This window comes from Elephantulus edwardii, unplaced genomic scaffold (genome assembly GCF_000299155.1).
Source record: "Elephantulus edwardii isolate Elephantulus edwardi_28Jun2011 unplaced genomic scaffold, EleEdw1.0 scaffold00052, whole genome shotgun sequence".
Taxonomy (NCBI): domain Eukaryota; kingdom Metazoa; phylum Chordata; class Mammalia; order Macroscelidea; family Macroscelididae; genus Elephantulus; species Elephantulus edwardii.
Window position 1 is genome coordinate 5,195,564 of NW_006399802.1, and position 25,703 is coordinate 5,221,266.

Consider the following 25,703-nt stretch of genomic DNA (forward strand, 5'->3'; position numbering starts at 1 on the left):
ATATCCCAGGGACTACCAAAGGATAAAAAAATATATCTTAAAAAAATGTAGCCATGGTGCTCCTTGGAGGCAAGGATAGTGAAATTTCATCTCATATGCTTTTTGAGACGTTGCATGAACATAAAATGCTAGTGGAGATATATATAGATAATAATAAGTATGAGCTTTTGCCTCAGGTTGCTTATAGTTTCATAAGGGAAAGAAAAAATGAAAAATCATATGTTATTAGTAAACATTTGCTCCTTAACTATAATGTCAGTACCTGTCTCATCAGCACCTGTCATTGAAGAGTGTGGTTGAAGGTGAATATGTCTGTGTGTCTGAGGAGGTGTTGGCGACCAAAGATCACTCTTAGAGTTGAGCCGCAAAGATTGAATAGACATGGTGCTAATATTTTCCTAGTCATTTCTGTAACTAGGTTGCTTATGTGGTTAGAGCAGATATATAGCTATATAGTTATTGATGTTGTCTGTTTGGCATCAGGAGAGGAGAGACCTCTGATCTTAGATAGTATGCCCATGTCTTTCTTGGGGTGACCGTAGGAGAAAGGAAGTTGGTTCAATATAAATATATTTCCATTACTTCATTAACAAAAACCTTCCAGACAACATTTCCTCAGTACGCTGAGTTTGTAGTAGTGTTTTAACACATGGTTGCTCAATGGGGAATACTAATTAGTGTATAGTTTTAAACAGATAAACGAATCTAGTCATTAAAAAATTTAAATAAACTTTATTTCAAATGGAAGAACAAATGCTCACCTTGGTGAATACACGTGTGACAGAGTTTTTCTATACTTGGAAATTTTTTTTAAGAAACTCTTGGTCCAAATTTCATATTTCTTTCGCCTCTTACCTGTAGCTCTCAACAGAATTCCTAATTTATAAGGGCAACAAAGTTTTTATTTCGATCATTGCATAGAGGTTTTTTATTCTGAAAGAATCAAGAATATGTTACTGTAGTGAATATTTATTGACTTCAGACTCTTAACCTTGAATTTTTTGTCTAACAGAATATTATCCTTTTCTTTCAGCTTTACAGTGTTTCTGCCACCTCTGTACAAAAGATAATTTTACATGTGTGACAGATGGACTCTGTTTTGTCTCTGTCACAGAGACCACAGACAAAGTTATACACAATAGCATGTGTATTGCAGAAAGCGACCTAATTCCTCGAGACAGGCCATTTGTATGTGCACCTTCTTCAAAAACTGGGTCTGCTGCTACTACAACATATTGCTGCAAGCAGGACCATTGCAATAAAATTGAACTGCCACCGACTGGTAAGTTATTAGATTTTTTTCCCCCTTAATACTGCAAAAAGCTTTGAGGTACTGATAGTACTTTTAGAACTAGAAGGAAACTTAGACATCCTCTAGTTCAGTGTGTTCCGTTTAGAGGCAAGAAATGCCTTGTCCATGGTTGGCAAAATTTGGAGAATGCCCAAGATCTTGACTTCTGGGTATATATTTTTGAGAGAGTAGATCCAGTATAAACTGGCTGAGGTCTGTTAATCTTAAAAGTCAGTCTCATTATAAAATCCACAGCACCACTATGTCCTCAGAGTGCTCTTAGAGTTAATTTAAATTTCTTTACCTTATTTCCTATCTTTTAAAACAATGAACAACTTCTTAATGGCTAGAGATTAAGAACAGCATTAAATAGTTCAGATGACTTCATTTTATAAATTCACCTTGATTTATGTATCAATCATTAAACATGACTTTGAGATTTTTGGTTCTTTACACATTATTTAGTAGTCTTGGTGGCACTGTCGCTAAGTGTAGACTCCTAATTAAAAAGTTGCCAGTTCAAACCCACTAGCCACTTTGTGGGAGAAAGATGAATTGAAAACTGAGATTACAACCTTGGAAATTCCATGAGGCAGCTCTGGTGGTTTGTCTTGAAATTGATTCAATGGCAATGACTTTTAACAGGTGTACTCATAGCTGCTCTTTTCATTTTACTTGGATCCACGATTCGCAGCCATGGTAACAGCAGTCAGGAAAGCACAAGATCTGTTGCATGGGAAAATCTGCTGTCAAGGACCTCTCCCAAAAGTGCTAACGAGCAGCGATGGCTGTTTAAAGACCAAAGTGTGCTGGATCTAAGCCATGTTATTTTCAGTTACTTTCTCTGCATCTGAAAGTTGGATAGTGAATAAGGATGACAGAAAAAGAATTGATGCCTTTGCATTTTGGTATGAGTGAAGAATATTGACTATACAGTGGGCTGCCAAAAGAACAAAATAGTCTCTTTTGGAGGAAATATAACTAGAATGCTTCTTAGCGGCAAGTATGGTGAAACTTCGTCTCACATACTTTGGGCATGTTGTCAGAAAGGGTCAGTCTTTGCAAAAAGACACCATGCTGGGGAAGGTAGAAGATCAAAGATACAGAGGAAGACACTTAACAAGATGTATTGGCACATTGGTGGTAACAGTAGGCTTGAGCATATCAGAGATGATAGTGGAGGATAGGGTCAGATTCTGACTATTGTTTAGAGGGTTATACGAGTGGTAGTTGATTTAATAGCATAGCTTGCTTTAAAATGTCCTGCCAGACTCAGGAATTTAAAAGCTTCAAAAACTCAAGATTGGATTAATTTAAAATTCTAGCATAAGATGTCATTTGGAGCCTCTGTGTTGAACTCTACCATTTTCCTCAAGCACCTCTGTCCCCTACCCCCAATTCTTACTGTAGTAATCCAAAGACTATGTTGTTGGTATGTGCCATCTAGAGCTTGCGACTTACAGTGACCCTATGGACAATAGCCCTGAAACCTGCTCTATCCTGTGCCAATTTTACAACCTCTGACACACTTACCCTCATTACCCCAGTCACTGAATCATTTCATCTCATCAAGGGTCTTCTTCTCTTGTGCTGTCCTTCCACCCTTCCAAGCATGATGTCCCTCTCCAAGGACTGGTTCCTCCTTGAAGCATGCCCAGAGTATGTCACATGAAGCCTCAGCATCCTTGCCTCCAAGGAGCAGCCTGGTTTCACCCTCTCTAGTATGAACCTGCTTATTCTCCTGGCAGTCCATGGTATATTCAGTACTCTTCTGTAGCACCACAGCTCAAAGGCATCAATTATCCTTCTGTCATCGCTAGTCATTGTCCAGCTTTCTTATGTATAGCAAGTAATTGCGAAGACTATGGCCAGACTATAAGAAAACTTAATATTAATTTTCATATTTATATTAATGCTAGGAAAATTAAAAGAATGCTACCTACATTCAGTTTTTTTGAGGAATTTCTATAGTTTGTGGTACAGATGATACTATATGAAAAGATTTATTGCAAAATCTTACTAATGTTTTACACTGCCTTCGTACCTATTTAATCTGTATGCCAAGCAATTAATTCAAGAAGATAGACTTTATGAAGAAGAATGTGAATCATTAATTCACATAATCCTCCTATGAGGATATGAGGATGGGTCAGGATAGGGTGAAATTTTGATTTGTGGTCAGCTTGATGGTGCCTCATAATAATAACAACAACCTTAAGCCGAAGGACTAAGAGTGAGGATAGACCTTAGGGATGGGCTCTTGATTCTGCTTGAGAAAGCACCTTATTTCAGTATTCAGAGGCATAGTGACAGCATTAATTTTCCCTTCAGATTTGGGGGAGGCGTTAATGGCCAGTGGTGCCATTTGCCAAAGGGAGTCAGTCCTCTGCTCAGATCAAGTGATACAGTCAGTCTCTTTCTTCCTGCTGTTGCTTTGGAACTGAGTCATTGGGTTCCTGGGTCTTTAAATCACATAGAAGAGATTGCCCATCTTTCTCCCAAAGATAATAGAGTAGTAAAATGAAATCTTTAGTCTTACAAAGGAAGTTCCTCATAGCCAGACTTTACAAGACTATAATTTCTTTCTCTTTTCATATCAACATTTGTACTTCAAATATGATGGAGAAAATAATTCCAGAATTTTCCATTTTTAGGGGAGCTCTGGTGGCCTAACCTGTAGAGGCTAACCTAGAATTTCCCATTTTCATATTTTGAATTTGAAAGATCTGAATGGAGACTTACTAAGCCTTATTAAGAACTTGGGTTATTTCTAATGTTAAACAAATATTATAACGTCATTCTTAGCCCTAAGTTAAACAAACAGCAACCAAAAATGACCAAATGAAAAGATAGAGTCACTGAAAAGAAGTGGCTATATAGGATAAATCAGAGTAGTGATACCTCATGAAATTGGCTTTTACAGTAGGATAGAGAAATACTTTCAGTCTTAGACCCATTTTCAGTCCTTCATTTTGAAATGAGAACATTCCACAGTAGTTTGAAGATCATTTTCAGATGAGAAGTTAAACTGATGCTTGTTTATTAAGAAGCAGTAGTGATAATAAGTAGTAGACTAGACATTATCATTTACATTCATGCTTTAGAGAAAAGATCATGAGAACTGTATGGGATCAGGCAAGATTTCAATCTGTTTGGTTGTCCATGGAGTCACTGTGAGTTGGAGTTGCCCTGACAGCACCAAACGACAACAGCAAGTGATTCAGTATTCTCTAAAGGATTCCAGAAAAGGACCCAAGAGCTAACAAGAGAGAAGAGTGTGAGGCAAAAGTTACAAAAAAGACTTCTCCATGTGTAGAGATGCCAAGTAAATTTGTCGATAACAATATATATGAACTTGGTAAGCAAACCAGTATAAGATAAAAATTTTATTTGAATAAAAAAAGAATAACATTTTAGATATACAAACCCAAGAAAATAATGATTAGCTGGTAAGACACTGTGCTACAATCCCAAAGGCACTTAGTTTGAATCCATTAGCTACTCCATGGGAGGATGATGGGCACTTTCTTCCTGTGTAATTAACTGCCTCTGAAAACCTACTGAAAAGTCAGCTGTGGGTCGGTTCAGACTTGACAGTATATGACGACAACAACTATGAACATAGGCCGGCCTTGCTATAAGAAGACAACTGACAAAGGCTTTTAAGAGATATTAATGGAGTTACTATGTATTATTGGTTGCTTTATTAATAGCCTGAGGGTAGTATTTAGGAAGGACTTGGAATAGTGGCAGTGACTGGCCTGTGATTTAGATGCAAGTTAGAGGATACAGAGAAGTAGTATGTTCCACTGGAGCTGATGATCATAAAAAGAAGGACCAGTGAGAGAAGACTGGGTCAGTCTGGGTTTGAACCCTGGAGCTTCTGTGTAACTTTAAACTATAGGAAATGTGGATGCTACTTGTAACAGTTTTGTTTTTGTTGATGTTTATTTCACTTTTTGGTCTGTTCTCAGTAAAGCCAACACCTGGCCTTGGTCCTGTCCAGCTGGCTGCTGTTATTGCTGGACCAGTCTGCTTTGTCTGCATCTCACTCATGTTGATGGTCTATATCTGCCATAACCGAACTGTCATTCACCATCGAGTGCCAAATGAAGAGGATCCTTCATTAGATCGCCCTTTTATTTCAGAGGGTACTACATTAAAAGATTTAATTTATGATATGACTACATCAGGTTCTGGATCAGGTAATGCCATCTTTCCCCTTTTTTCCTAAGAAAAAAATTTATATTTATCTTTTTAGAGCTCCTCTTTAGGGTACACAGTTAAGTGCTGAGCTCCTAACTGAAAGGTTTGTGGTACAAATCCACCCAGAGGTACCTCAGACGAGAAGGCTGGTTGATTTGTTTTTGAAAAATCCTATCTGTGAAAACTACAAAGGGAAGTTCTACTTTGTAACACATTGGATTGGCATAGTCAGCATTGACTTGACAGCAACTATTTAATTTTATTAATTAGATAAATTAGTTGATTTACTTTGTTAAAACTTGGAGTAATGCAACCTATATTTGAGGCTAGTAAAGGTCTATACATGTTCTTAGGAGAGGCTATTCCTTGGAAAGGGCCATCATGCGTGGAAAGGTGAAGGGTCCACAAAGGAGAGGAGGACCCTTAACAAGATAGATTGATAGAGTGGCAGTGGGCTCAAATGTGTCAGGGATGAACTAGGATAAAACAGAGTTCAGATCTGTTGATCATAGAGTCACTGAGTTGTGCTAACTTCAGTGGTTTTTAACAACAACAAAGGTCTGTAACCTTGCTCTGTTTCTAACTATGGCTAATTTAGTATAAATACATTAGAACTTGGTTTTATTATTGAAACAAATCAATAATTCAGCTTCATTAAGTATATTAATTTAAAAGTATTCTTTCTCATTTATGTAATCATATTCATTTCTTGGGAATATGTGAGATAAGAAAGGACGGTTATTCTTATGTAGGTAAGGCTGAGACTCAGAGATGATCATATAATCTGTTCATGTAACTGCCAGTTCTATCTAAGATTATTCAGTAGAGTTCTTTATATTTAAAAGAAGGCATGACAGAAAAAAGTATTAGGTTATTTGCTTTTTATTTTTTTATATTTATTTTTATTTTATATTGTTTGCATACAGAATTCGTATACATTGTGTTTTATAAGTATACATTGTGCTTCACACATTCCCTCATTCACTGTGTCTCATACTATCATTCCCATACATTGTTTTCTAAATTAATCCCCATTGATCTGTGCACACTATTACTCCATGTTTTCAGGTCCCCACTGGATCCCTCCTAATTCCTTCACCCCTTCCCTTCACCTAGCAATCTCCAAATATGTGAAACTGCTGTTTAAACATGGGCTTTTTTCAATATTATTATTAAGCAAGTGAATCCCTAGTAAATTTTTTTTTTCACTTAAGCGTGATCTAACTGAAATGTTCCTGAATGTACCTTAGTGGATCCATAGCCCCCATGGTGTTTGCTTTTCTCAGGTGTGTTTGTTGATTTTGTACAATCTTAAATAGAGTGGCTAAATGGCAAAATTATCTCCTAAAGTGCATTTTGGCATAGTAGTACTTCATATTTAAGCCAAAGGATAACTATATATTTTTCCCCCTTACATGCAGTTTGGAAGAATCCAGAGAAAGAAACACTTCTATCCCCAGAATATTGGAACTTGATAACTGGGCTAAAAGTAATGAGATCTGGATTCCAATCCAGACTTTGTCATTACTTTGCTTTTTGACCAGTGTTTCCTTTTTGACTTTCCTGTCTTCATTTATAAAATGGAACAGACAGTGCTTATAATAATACTTAAAGAATTGTTAGTACCCTTAATATATTTTATCCTTTCATAGCATCCATGATGACGGCAAGAGTCATTAAAAATATAGGGGAAAAAAGAAAGAAATGGATATGAGAATAGACTCTGAAACTTGTTCTAGAATGTAGAGAAACTAAATGCCCATGTAGAACCTATATGTAGATCAAGAAACAGTCATTTGAGCAGCACAAGAGGACACTACTGGATTAAAACCAGGAAATACGTGTGTGTCAAGATATTGTCCCTTCACTGTACTTGTTATTTTTTTATGCTGAGCACATAATCTGAGACAATGGGTTAAAAGAAGGAGGACCTGGCCTCAGAATTGAAGGAAGAGTCATTCACACCCTGCCTTAAAGCAAATGACACAACCTTGCTTGCAGGAAAAGAAAAGGTGAAACACTTACTGATGAAGGGGGAAAAGTATAACCTTCAGTGTGGATTATACCAAAGTATAAAGAAAACAAAAATCCTCACAACAAAACCCATAAACAAAGATTGAGTTGTCAAGGATTTCATTTTACTTGGCTCCATGATAAACACCCATACAAAAATCAGCCAAGAAAAACAACATTGAATTAGGCAAGTGACCTCTTAAAAGTGCTTAAGAACAAGGATGCCACTTTGAAGAATAAAGTGTCCTGACCTAAGCCATCTTATTTTCAGTTACTCATACACATGTTTAAGTTGGACAGTAAATACAGAAGTTTGAAGAAGAATTGATCCCTTTGAAATATATCTGTGAAGAATATTGAATGGACAGCAAAAAGAACAAATAAATCTGTCTTGGAATAGTGCAGCCAGAATATTCCTTATAAGCAAGGATGGTGAGACTTTGTCTCACATACTTTTTGGGCATGTTATTAGGAGTTACCAATTTCTGAAGAAAGACACCGTTCTTAGTGATCCATGAAAAAGGTGAAATGTTTTGTCATAGTGGCCGGAACAGTGTGTTCGGCCATAGCTGAGGTAGTGATGAGGGGATAGGGCTGCACGGCATTTTGTTCTGTTGTGAATAGAGGGTCTCTTGGAGTCTCAGACGACTCAGTGGCCCCTAACAACAGCAACACCCTTTAAACACACAGTGGAAAGTGGTTGAAACCATTGGCTACTAACAGAAAGGATAGACGTTTCAGTCTAATAGCTGTCCCTGGGAGAACGATGTGGCATTCTCCTTCTCCAGAAGCAGAAGTCTGGTGATATAAACATTTGGAAAGCCTGTGGATAGCTTTGCTGTGTTCTTTTGGGTAACTTGGGAGCTCTGGTGGCATAAGTGGTAAGGAGTTAACCCGGAGGCACGTAATTTGAATCCTCCAGCTACTGTGTGGGAACAGAAAGGGCATTCTCTTCCTGTGTGATTTACAGCCTCTGAAAACCTCATTGGAGGGTCAGCTATGAATCGGTTCTAGCTCAACAGTCCGCAGCAACAACATCGGATCAGAATAATTACCCATCTTTCTCCTATGGAAAATATACTCGGTATTGATTTAGTAGCTTAGCTATGTATAGTCTTTGAAAAGGGTGTATCAGCTTCAAGCAAAGGCTGAATTCATGAACACAATGAAGATTTGAAAACAGAGTGAAAATTTCACTAATTTTCCAGTTAGATAACATTAATGGGTGCAATTTAGTTAGGAAGTTATTCTAGATTAGAGTTATGATAAGCAGGGACCAAAGACATGACAGGTGGTTCAGATCCACCAGTTGCTCTGAGAGGAAAATGTTTATTCCCAGGGAAATTAAAGCAATTCATGCCAGTTAACATAGTGACATCTATCAGGCTTCAGAGGTAACAGATCTACCCAAATGACTAAAGAGATTGCTGTAGGAATGACAATTGATTTCTGAGTTAGAATACGGTCTCTTTTCCAGTGCAGACATGAAGTGCAGAAGTGGAATTAATTGTACTTCTGCCATATAAAAGGAACTCTGGTAGCCGAGGGGTAAGGAGTTGTGCTGCCAGTACAAAGGCAGGCAGTTTGCACAGCTACTCCAAGAGAGGAAGATGAACAGTCTCCTAGTTTGCAATTTACAACCTCCGAAAACCACGGAGAGTGAGCTGTGAGTCAGTTCTGACTCGATAGCACAACCAAATGTAATAAAAAAAAAGTTTTTTTAGATCTTCTAGGGATTACAATTTTCTAGTTTCTGAAAGTTTCTCCTTTTATGTATTATCTCTCAAAAACTTAACTACTTTATCTGCTAGCTCTGTGGTTTTGGGCAGTGAACTGATATTTCAAGTTACTTTAAACACAAAATGATGAAACCTGCCCTGTGTACACCATTGCATTGTGAGGTTGAAATGAGATGTTTGATTAGTTACGTCTAAAGGACAGGTGTTAGTCTTACTGAAAAGTGTTTTAGTAGAAAAATCTGAGACCAACATTATCAGTTTATTTCATTGTTAAATCCTGGTGCAAGGCCTTTAAACTATTAGAGTTCATAGCCTCCTAATCTACCCAGGCAGAAGTTATCACCTGCTGAGGGACAGCAGAAAGTGGCTTGCTCTTCTCTTCTAGTCATTGAAGAGCCCAATGCCACCTTGGGCTTGGGCCTGGTGCTTATAAATAAGTGTCTATTTAGAATACCCTTTCCATTCTTTCATTTAATGAGGAAACAGTAAAGCAAAATTTTTTATGTTAGTAACATATTAGTTTAATACTGTGGGCCATGACTATAACTACTAACTTCTGGTTTTTTAAGGTTGTACTTTAACATAAAAATGACAAAGAGGACAATGGAGAGTTTGATTCTGGCAGCACTAACTTTGAAGCTAACCTAATCCTTAATTTAGTGATATGAAGTACTAATGTCCACGTGCCCATGTTTAAATTATATTTTAATTTAAAAGTATGTCTGTGAGTGGCCACATGCATGCATGTTTTTGAAGGAGAGTCTCTTAGACAATGTTTGTTATGTCTTGGGCATGCTTTTAATGTCTTATAATACATACTGCTATTCATAGGGTTTTTAGAGGCCTGTTTTTTAAGAATTGGATGGCCAGTCCTGCTTCCTAGCCTGTCTTTATCTAGGAGCTCTTCTAAAACCTGTTCACTATGGGTAACCCTTGTGGCATTTGACACACCATTGGCATAGCTTTCAGTATCACAGCAACCCCACAGCTTATCTAAGTACAGAAAACTGACAAGTGTTGAACCAATTAGAACAAGCTCTGAAACAGTAGAGGAGCTGGATAATTATACTATTAGTGGTAGAGCGCAGACTGAAAGTCGAAATGAGGAAAAATAATGGCAAGTGTCATTTAATAAATGGAACATGGATTGTACTTAGCATGGATGTTGGAGAACTAGAACTTTTGAAAAATTAAATGAAACTTTTGAACATTAACTTTCTAGGCATTTGTGAGATGAGATGGACTAGCTTTGGCCACTTTGAATCAGATAATCATATGATATCCTATGCTGGGAATGAAAAACAGAAGAGTGGTGTTACATTCATAGTTAAAGAGTCAATTTTCAGTTCTGTCCTGAACTACAATGTTTAGCGTGATAGGATATTACTGATATGTATACAAAGAAGGCCCATTTATATGACTATTATTAAAATATACACTCCTACATCTAGAGCCAAAGAGGAAGAAATTGAAAGTTTTTATCATATCTTGTAGTCTGAAATTAACTGAACATTCAATCAAGAGGTGCTAATGATAAATGCAAAAGTTAGAAACAGTGAAAAAGAAATAGTAATTGGAAAATACAGGCTTGGTGACAGAAATGAGGCTGGAAATGTATCAAATTTTGTATTTTCAATGATTTGTTCATTGCAGATACCTTTTTTAAAAAGACAAATGATGAATTTATACATGGACCTCACTTGATGGCCTGTATATGAATTAGATTGACTACATCTGTGGAAGGAATTGTTGGAGAAGCTCTCACCAGTCTATTCTAGGACATTGGGAGGATAACTCTAGCCAGCGGATTGGGAGTGGCCCATATTTCTTCCCATTCCCAAGAAAGGCAATACAATACAATATGGCAACTATCAAACAGTATTATTACTAAACAGTATTATTACTATCACACACAGCAAAATACTGCTGAAGATCATTAAAAATGGCTAGAACAGTACATACATAGGGGACTGTCAGAAGTTCAAGCAGGATTTAGAAGAGGCCATGGCATCAGGGATATCATTGCTGAAGTCAGATGGATCCTGGCTGAAAGTAAAGAATACCAGAAGTTTGTCTATTTGTGCTTTATGACATATACAAAGGCATTTTGACTGTAGATCATGACAAGTTTATAGCTAATATTAAGAAGAATGGGAATTTCAGAGCACTTAATTGTGCCCATGTGAAACCTATACCTAGATCAACCAGGTGGATTGACATGGTGACTGTCGCAATGGGCTCTTGTGTGTCAGGAAGTGTGAGGATAGCACAGGGTTCAGGTCTATTGTTGTTAAGGTTGCTATGGGTCATATTTGACTTGATAGCAACTAACAACAACAATAATATATACACGGTTCAGGAATTAGTTCTGTTGCTCACACTATGAACCTGCTCTCACCCAGTTCCTCTACTTAAGTTTCTCTTAAGCAGTTTTAAAGGTATAGAAGAGTAAGGCAGAGATTATAGAGGTCTATTTGATTTTGTTTTTAGACAAAAAAACCCCAACTATTTTTTAAAACCCTTGATTGTTCAAGTGGGTTATGTTAACCAAATATAGATAACATAGGTTTATTTTGTTTTCTACATCTAGAATTCAGTGGTGATAGAAAACACAAAACTTCCTTTGTACTGTTAAATTTTCTTGCCCTTGCTGTTTACTCAAGTTCTGAATGAGTCAGATATTTTTATACTTCCCTTTTTGCAATTCCCTTTTCTCTTTTACTATGTTCCTTTTTAACTTCCAGTTTAGTCTACTGAAATTAACTCTTAAATACAATTTAAGTTTGTACTTGATGTATTCCTATACAAGACTGGCAAGAAAACACAGTAATTAGTATAATTAGAAATTTTTCTTTTTTCTAGTACAGGATATTTGAATTAAAAAATAATTTCCTAGCTATTTGAACTAGCTCTTATCTTACAAATACAGTTGTTCATAATTAGACTATTAACTATTTTGCAGAATGTAGAGAGAGCAGAGGGAGAGGAAAGCTAGAAGAGAAAACTTTTGTTCACTTTAAAAGAAAAACTTAACATTTGAATATATAAGTTTCACATAATGGAACAAAAGAATGTAATTTAATTTACTACTATTATAGAGTCACTATATAAAAAATAATTGGTCCAATCATTTCAAGAGATAACATAGGACCAAGAGCAGTGATCCTGAAGAACAGTCTTAACACGGAACACATTGGCAAAAACACAGCCCAAGGAATTGGTTTAATATCAGCTGAGATTTTTTTTTTCCTCATTTATATTTTATTGGTTGTTTTAAGGGCCAGTACAGAGACATTATGAACAACCTGTACACAATTCTTAATGCATGTACCAAAAATCTAAAAAGCCATGTAGTTACAATTCTTTTCTAAATTCCAGTGACCTTCCAGCTTTAAATTTGGAGGGAAGTTTTCATAAAGAAGAAAATAAGTACCAATATCTTCAATTGTTGATAAACTGTCACAGCATTAAGATCCACTAATTCACAATTTACTATCACACACACTACACATTCAAATTTTCAACTGTTCATAGCACATAACAAAGTTACTAGGAAAACTGGACTACCAAGACCAAAGATGTTACAGAATCCACATAGTTGAGAGGGAGAAAGCCATGAAGAGGAACTGGTTATGTTTAAGAAGAAATTTTACTAAACAATGTTCTAATTTATGTATCTAAAAAACATGGAAGACTTAATTTAAAATGTTCAAGTCATAAATGCATGACTATGACTCCAAATTGTCATTAAGTATACTATGTATTATGGGATATAAAAACTGTCCCCTTTCCCCATGGAATGTTAACACTGACATCCAAAGTCATCGTTTCCCCCCTCCCCACAATTTTAACATGCCACATTTTCTGGTTGTACCAAAAAATAAACAACAAGCAAATGATCTCACCTCTTTAAAAAAAAAAGCATTTACACTTAAAAATGAGATGAAGTGGGATTTCCTTCTTCTTAAAAAATTTTCTAGAACTACTCAACTTGCATTTAAAAAACAGTTGATAAAAATTTTCCTCTGGATTGTACAAGAAAGGAGATACAGGGATCACTGATAAGACGTGGTAGACAAATATTAATCAGACTTGGCTTTTTCTCCTGTTTCATCAGGGGCTGGATTCTCTTTGTTTTTAGTTTCTCCATTTTCTGCAGGCAAAGCTTCTTTAGTTTCTTGGTTAGCCACTTCAGCCTGTTTTCCCTTTGCTCCCCTTTTCCCTTTTGTTTGCACTTTTTTTGTCAGAAGGCTTCTCCTTTCCTGCTGTCTTTGCAGGTGGCTTAGCTGACAACCCAGCTGATCTTCTCTTGGGCTCCTCCTACACTGCACCTTCGGCAAGCTGACCTTCCTCTTGGGCATGTTGGCCGCAGGGAGGGCTCTTGCCCGGCCACAGCGCACACGGAGCCTTCGCGAAGCTGGGTTGCTCTGGCACTACTTCTCTGCCCGCTTACGTGCTGCTGGGACGCGCAGAGGAGGCAATGGGAGAACTGGATGAAACCGGATTGGGAGTCAGGCCAGGCCCCCAGCTGAGATATTTTAACAAATGATTATAATACTGGAAGTTCTCACTCATCTATGCCAACTGACTTGGAAGATGGCTCCTTGCCTAACTGACTAGAAAAGATCCATATTTGTACCCATTACAAGAAAAGTGATCAAACAGAATGCAGAAATTACCGAGTAGTATCATCAAAATCACATGCAAATAAAACTTTACTGAAGATTATTAAAAAGCTGTTGAATTAATAGAAAACTACTAGGTTTAGAAGAGGGTATGGATTGAGGGATATAATTGTTCATGTCAAATAGCTCTTGGATGAAAGCACAGAATACTAGAAAGATGCTTGCCTGTATTTTATTGACTTTGCAAAGACATTCAGCTGTGATCACAAGAAATTATGGATAATACTATGAAGAGTGGGAATTACAGAATTTTACTACAGAACCTGTGCATAGACTTAAGAAGTTTTTGTCTCTTAGGCTTGTCACATAGATTAAGTTATTCAACCAGAATAAGAAGACATTGCATGGTTTAAAATCAAAAGTGTGTGTCAGGTCATATCCTTTTATGCTACTTATTCAGTCTGTGTGGTGACAGAAATAATCCAAGAAGCTAAATTACAAAAAGAAGAATGTGGCATCAGGATTGGAAGAATACTCAATAACAACATCTGATAGGTAGATTATAATAATTTTGCTTGCTGAAACCAAAAAAAAAGACTCAAAGTACTTAGTGATAAAGCTCAAAGATTATATATAGCCTTCAGTATGGAATGCATGTCAGCTTAAAATCCTCTTAACTGGACCAATAAACATCATGATAAACAAAATATTGAAGTTGTCAAGACTTCATTTTATTTGGGTTTACAGTCAGTATATGAAAGTAGCAACTAAGAGATCAAGCCAAATGATGTATTGAGCAAATTTGCCACAAAAGACCTCTTTGAAATGCAAAGATGTCACTTTCAGCACTAAAGTGCACTTAACCCAAACCTTGTCAGTTATCTTTTATGTATGTGAAAGATGGACAATAAATGAGGAAGATCAAAGAAGAATTGATAGGTTTGAATTATGATGTTGGTGAAGAATATTGAACATACCATCTACTGTCATGAAAACCCAAATCTTTCTTGGAAGAGGTACAACCAGAATGCTCTCTAATAGCAAGTACGCGTCTCATGTTCTTTCATACACACAGAGTATTCATCTCAAATACTTCTTGGTCACTCTATCAAGAAGCGCCAATGCCTAAAGAAAGACATCATGCTTGATAAAATAGAGGCTAAGCAAAAAAGAGGAAGACTGTCAATTATTGGCTATGGTAGTGAACTCAAGCAGCTCAGTGATTGTGAGGATGGCGCAGGACCAGACATTTTGTTCTCTTGTGCACAGGTCGTTATGATTTGGAAGCAATTTGATGGTTATTAACATATTATTGGGTTAATTTGATCCAGAAAGTAATCCTGGATATAGATTACAAGTGATACAAATTTATATGTACACAGAATATATGTGGAACATTATATGCATTGCTGTTTTATTTGCTTTGTTGTTATGTACTGTTAAGTTGGAACCATCTCATGGCTGACTGTCCACTGGATTTTCAGAGGCAGTAAATTGTGTCATTGGGGATTGTCCATCATTTTCCTATGCAACAGCTGTATATTTAAACCACTTGCCTTTGGGATTGCAGTGCAGCATCTTACCACTAGGCCACCAGTTGTTGATTGCTGTCGAGTTGAGCACAACTCCTGGTACTCTGTGAACTAAAGAACTAATGTCTTTCCATGACTATCATCATTTCTCCAAGTTCATAGAGTTGCCAGAGGCATGTGGTTTAGGAAGTGGATGCCACTCCTGCTTCCAAACCTGTTTTACAATGGGGAGTTCCACCAAACACTGTCCACATTGGGAACCATTCTGGTATTTGATACCCCAGTGGTACAAGGTTCAGCATCACAGCATCCGAGGTCATTTCATACAAAAATTGACAAAGAGTGATGTACAAAATGGAAGAGTGTTCCTCCAGATATAACAGCACTAGTTTTATAAATCAATCTGGAAGCTCATCCAAACACTGTACATAATGGATAACCACTATGGTATTTGACAATACTGTGGAACAGTGTGCAGCATCACAGCCATACCACGTTGTTCAGTTCGGCAAATAGACAAAAGATTGCTGTGTCATTCAGGAATATTCATTAAAAAATTAATACATTTGCTGGGTTTTAAAGCCATACCTTTGAGCAGACTTCCACTCTAGGCAAAGGCTCAAGGACACCTGCTCTTGGAGAGGAAAGAGCTGTAATACACATCAAACGCGACCCCAAAAACTTCCCTTTGCGTGCCCATCAGGACAGAGCTTCCTATAATTAAAGATAATACATTCTAAGTAGATGCTTGTTGCTGTTAAGTCAGTTCTGACTCCTGCTGACCCTATACATCTCTATCTTGTGTTGATGCACTTTCTTCCTAATATCAATAAAATTTTACAAAATCGATTTTTCTTAAATAAGATTCTTTTCCTCCCCTCCCACTGTGAAGCTTTGTTGGTTCCTCTTAGATTTACAGCTCTCATTAGCCATCTTGAACTTCAGACACAGAACGTTCATGTTCTGAATACGTTCCCTCTCTGCTTATCCAAGCTGATTCCTTGACCCAGTATTGTTAACTTCCATCTTTCCTCCTACTTTGCTTAACCTCTTTCTTTTATCTAAACTCTTTGCTTCCTCCTCTGCTGCTAACCATTCTATAAAGAACAGTTTACATTCCACTTAGTATAGAAAGCCTGTCTCCATTCCCTGGGCAAGACTTTCTAGATTCCTGCATTGTGTTTATTTTTGTTGTTGTGTTCATTAGCTTGTTTTAATTAATTATCTTGTTGCTAATGTAGTTTTAAACTCCTCCATTAGATTGCAGATTTCTTAAAAGAGGAACTTTAAGAATTAAGCCTTTCTGGATCACTCTTTTGTACATGATGTTAGGAGCTCAATGTTATATTGAATGATGTTTATCTTTAGGTTTACCATTGCTTGTTCAGAGAACAATTGCAAGAACTATTGTGTTACAAGAAAGCATCGGCAAAGGGCGATTTGGAGAAGTGTGGCGAGGAAAATGGCGGGGAGAAGAAGTTGCAGTTAAAATATTTTCCTCCAGAGAAGAACGCTCATGGTTTCGCGAGGCCGAGATTTATCAGACTGTCATGTTACGTCATGAAAATATCCTTGGATTTATAGCAGCTGACAATAAAGGTTGGTAACCTTTGCTTTTTCTTTGTATTGAATGGAACAAAATCTGCTTAAGCCTGTTTATAGATTTGGCTACTAAACATGATCAATTTTAGTGAAAAAATAGATACATGTCATATAGATCAGGCTTATTTTAGAAACGAGAATGCCTCTTTAAAGATAGCATTTGCTCTTTACAATACATATTTCTAAATATAAAATCTATTTGTAAAATATAATGTACTGGAGTTGGGGAAAAGGATGTCTTTGTTATCTCGTTCAAGGCTAAGTATAGTCATAATATAAAAATACAAACTGTGATTACTCAAAATTTGAGTAGGGTAATGTTTAAACTGTCTTATTTCCTTTTAACCACTTCCTGACAAATAGAACTTTTCTGTTTATTCAGTTGAAAGTCATCAGGGCCAGCTGAATCAACCTTTTAAGTACTTTGTTAAGTAGAAAAATTGTTTTATCCAAAACAGACGTACCATTAGTAACCCATTGTTACGGGGATACTTTCTGGCTTGTATCAGAGGTGTCTGGGCTTTAAGGATTAGATTCTGTGTGGAGAGTCAATCAGAATGAGTGACTTGTGTATAGTAACTTCAGACTTCATTTGCTTTTCTGCTGTCTTTTTTTTTTTTTTTTTTGGTTTCAGTTAATACTTCGTGTCTACAGTTCCTGCTTCTACAACTTCAGTCACAGACATGTGCTTACACTAGAGGCTTTATCCCAGCCCAGTATGTCTGATAACCCACAAGATAATAGCATATGGATATCTATCATATTACATTACCTCTTAGACACATCTTGAAACTTAACTCTTCTGTCTTTACCTGAATTAATTGTATTCTCTACAGTTTCTTTTAACTTGTCTAAGTTGTACAGTTTCTTTGACTTGTCTAAGTTGTCATTTCTTCCCCTTCCTCCCTTTTCATTTATTTCTTTCACACTATTTTTTAAAAATACTAACAATGTTTATTTCTGATTTTAGGTGATTTTTTTTTTTGGTATATCTTTTTTTATGGTTGTCTATTTTAAAATTTTTACTCTGCACTCGTGTTTTTCTAAAGTTTTTTATTGTTAAAAAAACCTCAAATATAGAGAAAAGTAGAAAATAGTGTAATGAATTTCTATCATTCCACTTCAGCAGTTGCCAGCCCATTATTGTTGATTGTATTTCATTTTTAATTCAACTTTTTGTATTTTTGCACTCCCTGTCTACCTTTTTTGAGCTCTGGTAGCCCAGTGATTAAGGAGTGAACACATGGTTCAGATCTTCCAGCTGCTTCACAGGAGAAAGATGAATACTCACTTCTGCCTCTGAAGGCCTGCAGGAGGGTCAGCTGTGAGTTCTGACTCAGAAATACTTAACAACATCAACATTTACTCTTTAATTATTTTTTAATTAATCCAGGATAAGGGTTTCTTTTTAATCGTAAATATTTATAGTTTATGTCTCTGAATAATTTTTATTAAGAAATATTTTGATTAAACATAATCAGCCATGCTGTCATGTCAGTGCTTTAGAAGTCATCAGGTACCTTATTTGGGTCTAGATTTCTTTGAATGTTGCATATATTTTTAAGAAGTAATTTGTTATTCAAATTAGGATCCAAAATGCCTGAGTGCCCTCCAGGGAACCCTGGGGCCTCTGGTGCTGTCATCACCCCTCCAGTGATGCACTGCTACCCCATAGGCTGTGCCTTTCTCAGGACTTTCAGCTATCGGAGAAACATGGACAGTCCCCTCTCCTCTGACTTAAAGCCTCAGAAGCTCTATGGAGAATCAGTGGGGGGCTGGTCTGATGTAAAGGTAGTGAGTTGTTTGGATTTTTTAAAGTACTTTCTTCATCTTTCCCTTGCAAAATTTTACTTATTGAATATTCATAGCATCTGCTAATCTGCTCCGCTGTATTTTCAGAAAACTGGTACTTAGATCTAGAGGCAGAATAAACATCAAGTTTTATTGTTCTCTCCAAAATACATATTGCAATCTCCCTATTATGTCATTTCTTTGTTGTTATGTACTATCGAGTTGGGAAGACCCATAGTTGACCTTGCAGTGGCTTTTCAGAGACAGTAAGTCACATGAGAGGAGACTGCCCAGTTTCACCTACAGAGCAGCTGGTGGATTCTGCCTGCCTGCCTTTTGGATTGCAATGCAGCTTTGTTGTGCCCCAAATCCAGTTTCCCCCCAAGTCACCAAGGAGCCGACACCGATGCAAGGGCAAGAGGGAATTTATTTCAGATTCGAATCTGGGCCGCGATCCAAATCATGTTCATACAACAGGGAAGATGGCCGAGGCCTGATTCTGGGCTGTCCCGCCTATTTAAAGGGGAAAGCCCACGAAAACAGGGCGATACAGGAATTGGCTGGTTCAAAGGAAGGGCGCGAAAACAGGGTGATAACAGTATTGGCTGATGTTTGGGTGGGGGCTCTTTTCCCCCTTCCCCCACCGCTTTCAGTTTACTGCTCTAGAGGCTTATACATTTTAAAATGACATATTGGTTACAAAATGGAGTCCCTCAGCTTCTTACCACTAGGTCACCAGAGCTTCCCATCTTTGTTGTTGTTGTTATGTGCCGTTGAGTCGTTTGCGACTCATAGCGACCCTATGTACAACAGCCCTAAACCCTGCTCTATCCTGTGCCAATCGCATTGCCTCTGACACACCAATCCCGATTACCCCAGTCACTGGATCAGTCCACCTTATAGAGGGTCTTCCCCTCCTGCACTGTCCCTCCACCTCCCAAGCATGATGTCCCTCTCAAAAGACCTGTCTCTCCTTACAACATGTCCAAAGTATGTCATACGAAGCCCCAGAATCCTTGCCTCCAAGGAGTAGCCTGGTTTAACCCCCTCTAGGATGAATCTGTTTGTTTTCTTGGCAGTCCATGGTACATTCAATACTCTTCTCCAGCACCACAGCTCAAAGGTGTCAATTCTCCTTCTGTCCTCCCTAGTCATTGTCCAACTCTCTGATAGGCATCTATTATTAGATTATATCTTTTTTATGTGATGGTAGGGAGAGTAAGAAATGTGACTGAGGTAGATAGACAATGAACAGCTACTGACCTAATTAAAGCATAAAACAAGCACAGCGGTGATCATAGTCTGACAAGGTTCTTAGTTCTTACTGTCTTTTCAACTTTTTTTTAGTTAAGTAGAAATGGGACCATGGGCTTTTCTTTGTTTATTGTTATTTCTTAATATTTGTGATTCTTTTCTAGAACTCTTACTCTTCTTACTGATTTGCATGAAGGCTCTATGATTACTATATTCCCTTAAGTAATTGACCTTGTTGGTAATTTTCAGATCTATGCTTTGAGGCATAAACCTCACCCAACTCCAACTTGCACACATTGGTGCAAAGAGCTGATGTTACTGTCCTCTCCCTGTTCTCTTCCTGTTTGGTCACACAGCCACCAGATAGTGCTATCATCTGGTGGGCACTCTGGGAAATAGTTGACCCCTACCAGCCCTTCCCCAGGTTCTTTTCTTTTTGTCAGGGGTTAAGGGCAGTTCTCCTCAAAATTCAGTCTGTCGTTCTGTCCTAGTTCCGGTACTTGCTTTCCTCCTAATTGAGTTGGTTCCCCTCAGGCAGTCCTTTCTATGTGCACAGCCTCTTGGTTGCCCTGTTCTATTTGCCTGTTGTGTTAGTGACCTTAGAGAAATACTCTTTTTTCTTCCATCTTCCTGTGTTGTTGTTTATTTATTGCAGTTGTGAGCTTTTTAAAATTCAGTCATGAATTTAAAAAAATTCACTTATAGTTAATTATGCACTTAGGCTACTGATGCATCTGTATTAAGAAGTACATATTTGGACAGAAGTTCTATACAATGGATGATTCACCATTCTTTTCGGAGGACTCAGATATTCCCTTAGAATCTTCTAGGAATTTCTCATCTCTTCATTTCTTCTGATAAGAATTCTTTTTGTTCAAGTTAAAACCTTAAAAATACAAAAGTAGTTTTATATTATTTTGTGGGTTTTTTCCTTTTGTCTTGCGATTGATTGGAAAGAGTAAATACTAAGTTTTTGCATGCCAGGCACTATGCTTTATCCTATTTTTTAAGTCCTCTTGACAATCTTACAAAGTAAAATATTGTTCTTGTATAAAAGAGGAAACAGAAGCTCATTTGGTTAAGAAGCTTGTCGCTAATAGGCAGGCCCTGGATTCCAAGCTAGGTCAGAATGACTCCAAATATGCATCTGTTAATCATACTGCCTTGTTATTTTGTTGTAGTGCCTTATTTCTTCACTGTCCCGTGAAATAGTTTCCAGATAGTTTACATGTTTAACTTGTAGCTTAAACAGTTTTATGAATCAGCCTAGGAGCTTAGGCAGAACCTTTGCCGTCATTACTATGGGAAAATAGGTTTCAGATTCTTGTGTGAACTTGCAAATGAGTTTTCAGAACCCACATTCAGAATCACCTTGTCTACAAGTTGGTTCAGTCCCCATTTCTTTTCCTGTCTTTTGATACTTCATTTTCTATCTCAGCTTTCCCTCATGTGTGGGGAAATAGTATTACTGTTTTTTAAAGCTAGAAACCTTAATGAACCTTATACATGGATGATTCACCATTCTTTTCAGAGGACTCAGATATTCCCTTAGAATCTTCTAGGAATTTCTCATCTCTTCATTTCTTCTGATAAGAATTCTTTTTGTTCAAGTTAAAACCTTAAAAATACAAAAGTAGTTTTATATTATTTTGTGGGTTTTTTCCAACCATAATCTGTCACTAGAGCTCATCATTTCTTGATTTAAATATGCTTTTTGTTTCATGCTATAATACTCCATTTCCACTGTGACCATGCTAAACTCTAGAACATTCCATTTCCCACCTTTCTCATTCTCCCTTTGTTTTATCCTCTTTCATTCCCAAAACAGCCACTGATCACCTATCTGGCCTGAGGCATTTCTCTAGGCACTAGAGTCCCAGCTCAGCTACTGCTTGGGCTCAGGAAAGTCAGCATCTCCGAAGCGCTGTTTTTTTGTGTCCAGACTGGAGTTCCTTCTACTTTATACAAACAACATGTGTTTTACTTTGTTTTGCAAACTCTAACCTTCTCTCAGATTAGTGTTCTCTGTGTGCTGTTTATGGTGAAAGGAAAATAATCATCCGTGATCCATCTTAAGAATAGGGCTTACTGTATGTTTAATTATGTTGACAAGCCAAAAGGACAAGACAAAGAGGAAGGAAATACAATAACTTAAGGAAGTAATATATTGCAGTTATGTGACTCAAAAAAGTGATAATCATTAAATAAATAAATCATGGGTGTTCTGTAATCCAACTGGAGCATTGTTATCCTGTTTTGCAGACAATGGTACATGGACTCAGCTTTGGTTGGTATCAGATTATCATGAGCATGGATCTCTTTTTGATTACTTGAATAGATACACAGTCACAGTGGAAGGAATGATAAAACTTGCTCTGTCCACAGCAAGTGGGCTTGCCCACCTTCACATGGAGATTGTTGGTACTCAAGGTAAGTCTTTAAGCAGTTCTGTTATTTAAGCATTAAGTTCTCATAGCTATAACTATTAACAAAAATTTTTAAGAAATCCTCCTAATTGGAAATATTTTAAACAGAAACATTTTATCATGTGAGATATTTCACCTGAAAGTTAGGAATCTATGACTAATTTTGAATTTGCTAATCATTTTAACAACATTGTGATATTTTTATGTCATTAAAAGTAGCATTCAGTCTTGTGATTTTTTTCTTCTTTTTTTAGGGGGGAATTCTGAGTTATAAAAAGGCTTAAGTTGAAGAAACTGTATCAAATGAAATGTGAAAGTGATATATGAATGTTATTTGGCCATCTACTAATAATTCTATTTGGACTATGAGATAAGGAAACTACATAAACCCATTTTAGAGTTGCAAATTAATTAACTTAGTTTTGTAAATTTTGGTGTGGCTTTGTGTCACGTATATCGGATGCCATTGCCTCTCTGCTGATTTTCCACTTGCCTGATAGCTCCCCCATCCTCCCCTTTACTGTAGATGTGCTATTTTAGCTTTGTTGAGATAGAACTCACATGCCATCCAGCTCCCTATTTAAGTCTACATTTCAGTGTTTAATGTATTCAGAGTTGTACAACTGTGCCACAGTCAATTTTAGATCATCTTCTTGACACCAGAAAGAATTCCATACGTATTGCCACTCACTCCCGTTTTTCTCCTCAACCCCTCAGCCCTGTACAACTACTTATTCTCTCTACAGAATTCCCTACTTTAGACATTTCACATAAATGGAATCATATAATAGATTATATTTGTGACTGACTCCTTTTATTTAAAGGAGCCCTGGTGAAGTGTAATGTGTTGGTGTTTTGAATCCACCAACCAGCCTCTATGGGGAAAAAGATGGGCTGTCTCCTCTTATAAAGATTTACAGCCTCTGCACAACAATGAATGATTTTTTTTTAAGTGAACTGGGGAGGGGGTGAGTAGGGAGGAAAATGTACAAAAATGAATGAATAAAAATCGAACTTTTTTGTAAACTTTCATTAAAATCACAATTAAAGAGACATTATACAGCTTCACAAATCTAATAGAGGGCACCGTTCGTCCAGATAGATTAAATATCAGTGGGGTAAAGTCTTAGACTTAGCATGTTTCCAGTTCATTATTTTATGGACATTATGGATCTTGCCTGAAAGCGAGAGTACCAGAGGAATGTTTGTCTGTGTTTCATTGACTGTACAAAGGCATTTAGCTGTGTGGATCCCAACAGATTGTGGCTAACCTTGAGAAGAATAGGAATACAAGAACACTTGATTGTGCTCTTGTGAAACCTACACTTGGACCAGGAAGCAGTTGTCAGAACAGAGCAAAGAAACGTTGTATGGTTCAAAATCAGGAAAAGTGTGTGTCAAAGATGCATCTTGTCTTTATACCTTTTTAATCTGTACGTGCAACAGATAATTTGGGAGGTTGGACTTTATGAGGAGGAATGTGGCATCAGGATTGGAAGAAGACTCATCAGCAACCTGAGTTATGCAGATGACATAACCTAGTTTGCCAGAACCTGAGGCATTTGCTGCACAAGGTCACGGACTGCAGTGTTCAATGTAGGTTGCATCTCAACAGCAAGAAAACAAAGATTCTCACCACTGGGCCAATTGGCAACATATGGTAGATGAAGAAGAGATTAAGATTGTTAACAATCTCAATTTGCTTGGTTCCAAAATTAACACTTGTAGCACCAGCAGCCAGGAAATCAAAAGATGAATTGCATTGGGAATATATACTGTCAGGGACCTCTCCAAAGTGCTGAGGAGGTGTGAAGTCAGTCTAGAGACTAAGGTGCACCTGATCCAAGCCATGATCTTCATAAATACTTGCAGTGGTTCAAACCACTGACCTTTCGGTTAGTAGCCATACTGTTTAACCACTGTGCTACCAGAGCTGCTGCAATTATTTTCTGTACACCAGAGAGTTGGACAGTGATTAAGGATAACAGAAAAAGAGTCAATGCCTTTGAGTTGTGATGCTGGAGAATAGTACTTCTTGGACATGGACCACTAAAGAACAGCTTTGTCCTAGACCGTGTGAAACCAAGCTGCTTCTTGGAGGCAAGGATTTTGAAGTTCCATCTCACATACTTTAGGCATGTGGCCATGAGGGGCTAGTCCTTAAAGAAGGTCACCATGCTTGGAAGGGTAGGGGGATAGTGCAGGAGAAGACAACCCTGGATGAGATAGATTGACAGTGACTGGAGGAATGGGGGTAGGTGTGTCAGACACGGTGAGATTTTCTCATTATAGTACAGGGTTCAGAGATACTGTACATAGGGTTACTATCAGTCACAAGCGCATAACAACAACAAACATACATTTACTGTTTGGGCATGCTCCAATGATGGATATTTAGAGTTCCATTATTTCCTCTATTTTTAATAGCAGTATGAACATTGGTATACAAAGTTTCTGTGTAAGCATAATGTTTCTAATTATTTTGGGAGTTTTCTTGGTGGTAGAATTGCTGGGTCATATGTTAACTTTATGTTTAACCATTTGAGAGACTGCCAGGTTGTTTTCCAGAATGACTGCCATTTTTAATACAGTATGTGGACAAACATTTAAATTTTTCCACATTGTTAGTTAGCATTTTTTAAGCAGTATTCTGGTTAGTCTGTTGGTTAGAATTAAAAGTCATTTGTTTAAGGACTGGAAAGTGATCCAGTGCTTGGGATTCTGAACTAGAAACACAAGTCTGTAATGTTGATTCCCCAGTCTCTAAATTATTTAGACCTAGAACATTTTGAACATTATCTTTTAGAGCATCTTACTATCTGCATTTTCTTCAAAGAAACAGTATTTCAATCACTTTGGTTTTAATATTTCACTTGAACTTGAGTGTGGTAATGACCTAGGTATTGTGGATGATGTACGCTTCAATACTGGGGTGGGAAGAGAAGGTTTTGAACTTGAAGGTGTGAGTTGTGCTTAGTCTGACCCTTTAGCCAACCGTGTGTAATTTTTCTTTAGGAAAACCAGCCATTGCTCACAGAGATTTGAAATCAAAGAACATTTTGGTGAAGAAGAATGGTACTTGCTGTATCGCAGATTTGGGACTGGCAGTAAGGCATGATTCAGCCACGGATACAATTGATATTGCTCCAAATCATAGAGTGGGAACAAAAAGGTAAACTTGTTAATAAACTGTTTTTAGTATCTTCTGAAATCACTTTCTTTTT

General features: G+C 37.3%; 1 protein-coding gene across 1 annotated transcript in view; it reads left to right on the forward strand.

The window, feature by feature from the left end:
• Window positions 1-1,034: 1,034 nt before the first annotated feature.
• Window positions 1,035-25,703, forward strand: part of TGFBR1 (transforming growth factor, beta receptor 1) — a 36,446-nt gene continuing 11,777 nt past the window's right edge. The window contains exons 1-5 of the mRNA XM_006886876.1: window positions 1,035-1,282; window positions 5,266-5,496; window positions 16,775-17,005; window positions 22,316-22,483; window positions 25,495-25,651. Of these exons, the coding sequence (XP_006886938.1) occupies window positions 1,144-1,282; window positions 5,266-5,496; window positions 16,775-17,005; window positions 22,316-22,483; window positions 25,495-25,651 (926 nt within the window). The 5' untranslated portion in view covers window positions 1,035-1,143. The remainder of the gene's footprint in view (window positions 1,283-5,265; window positions 5,497-16,774; window positions 17,006-22,315; window positions 22,484-25,494; window positions 25,652-25,703) is intronic.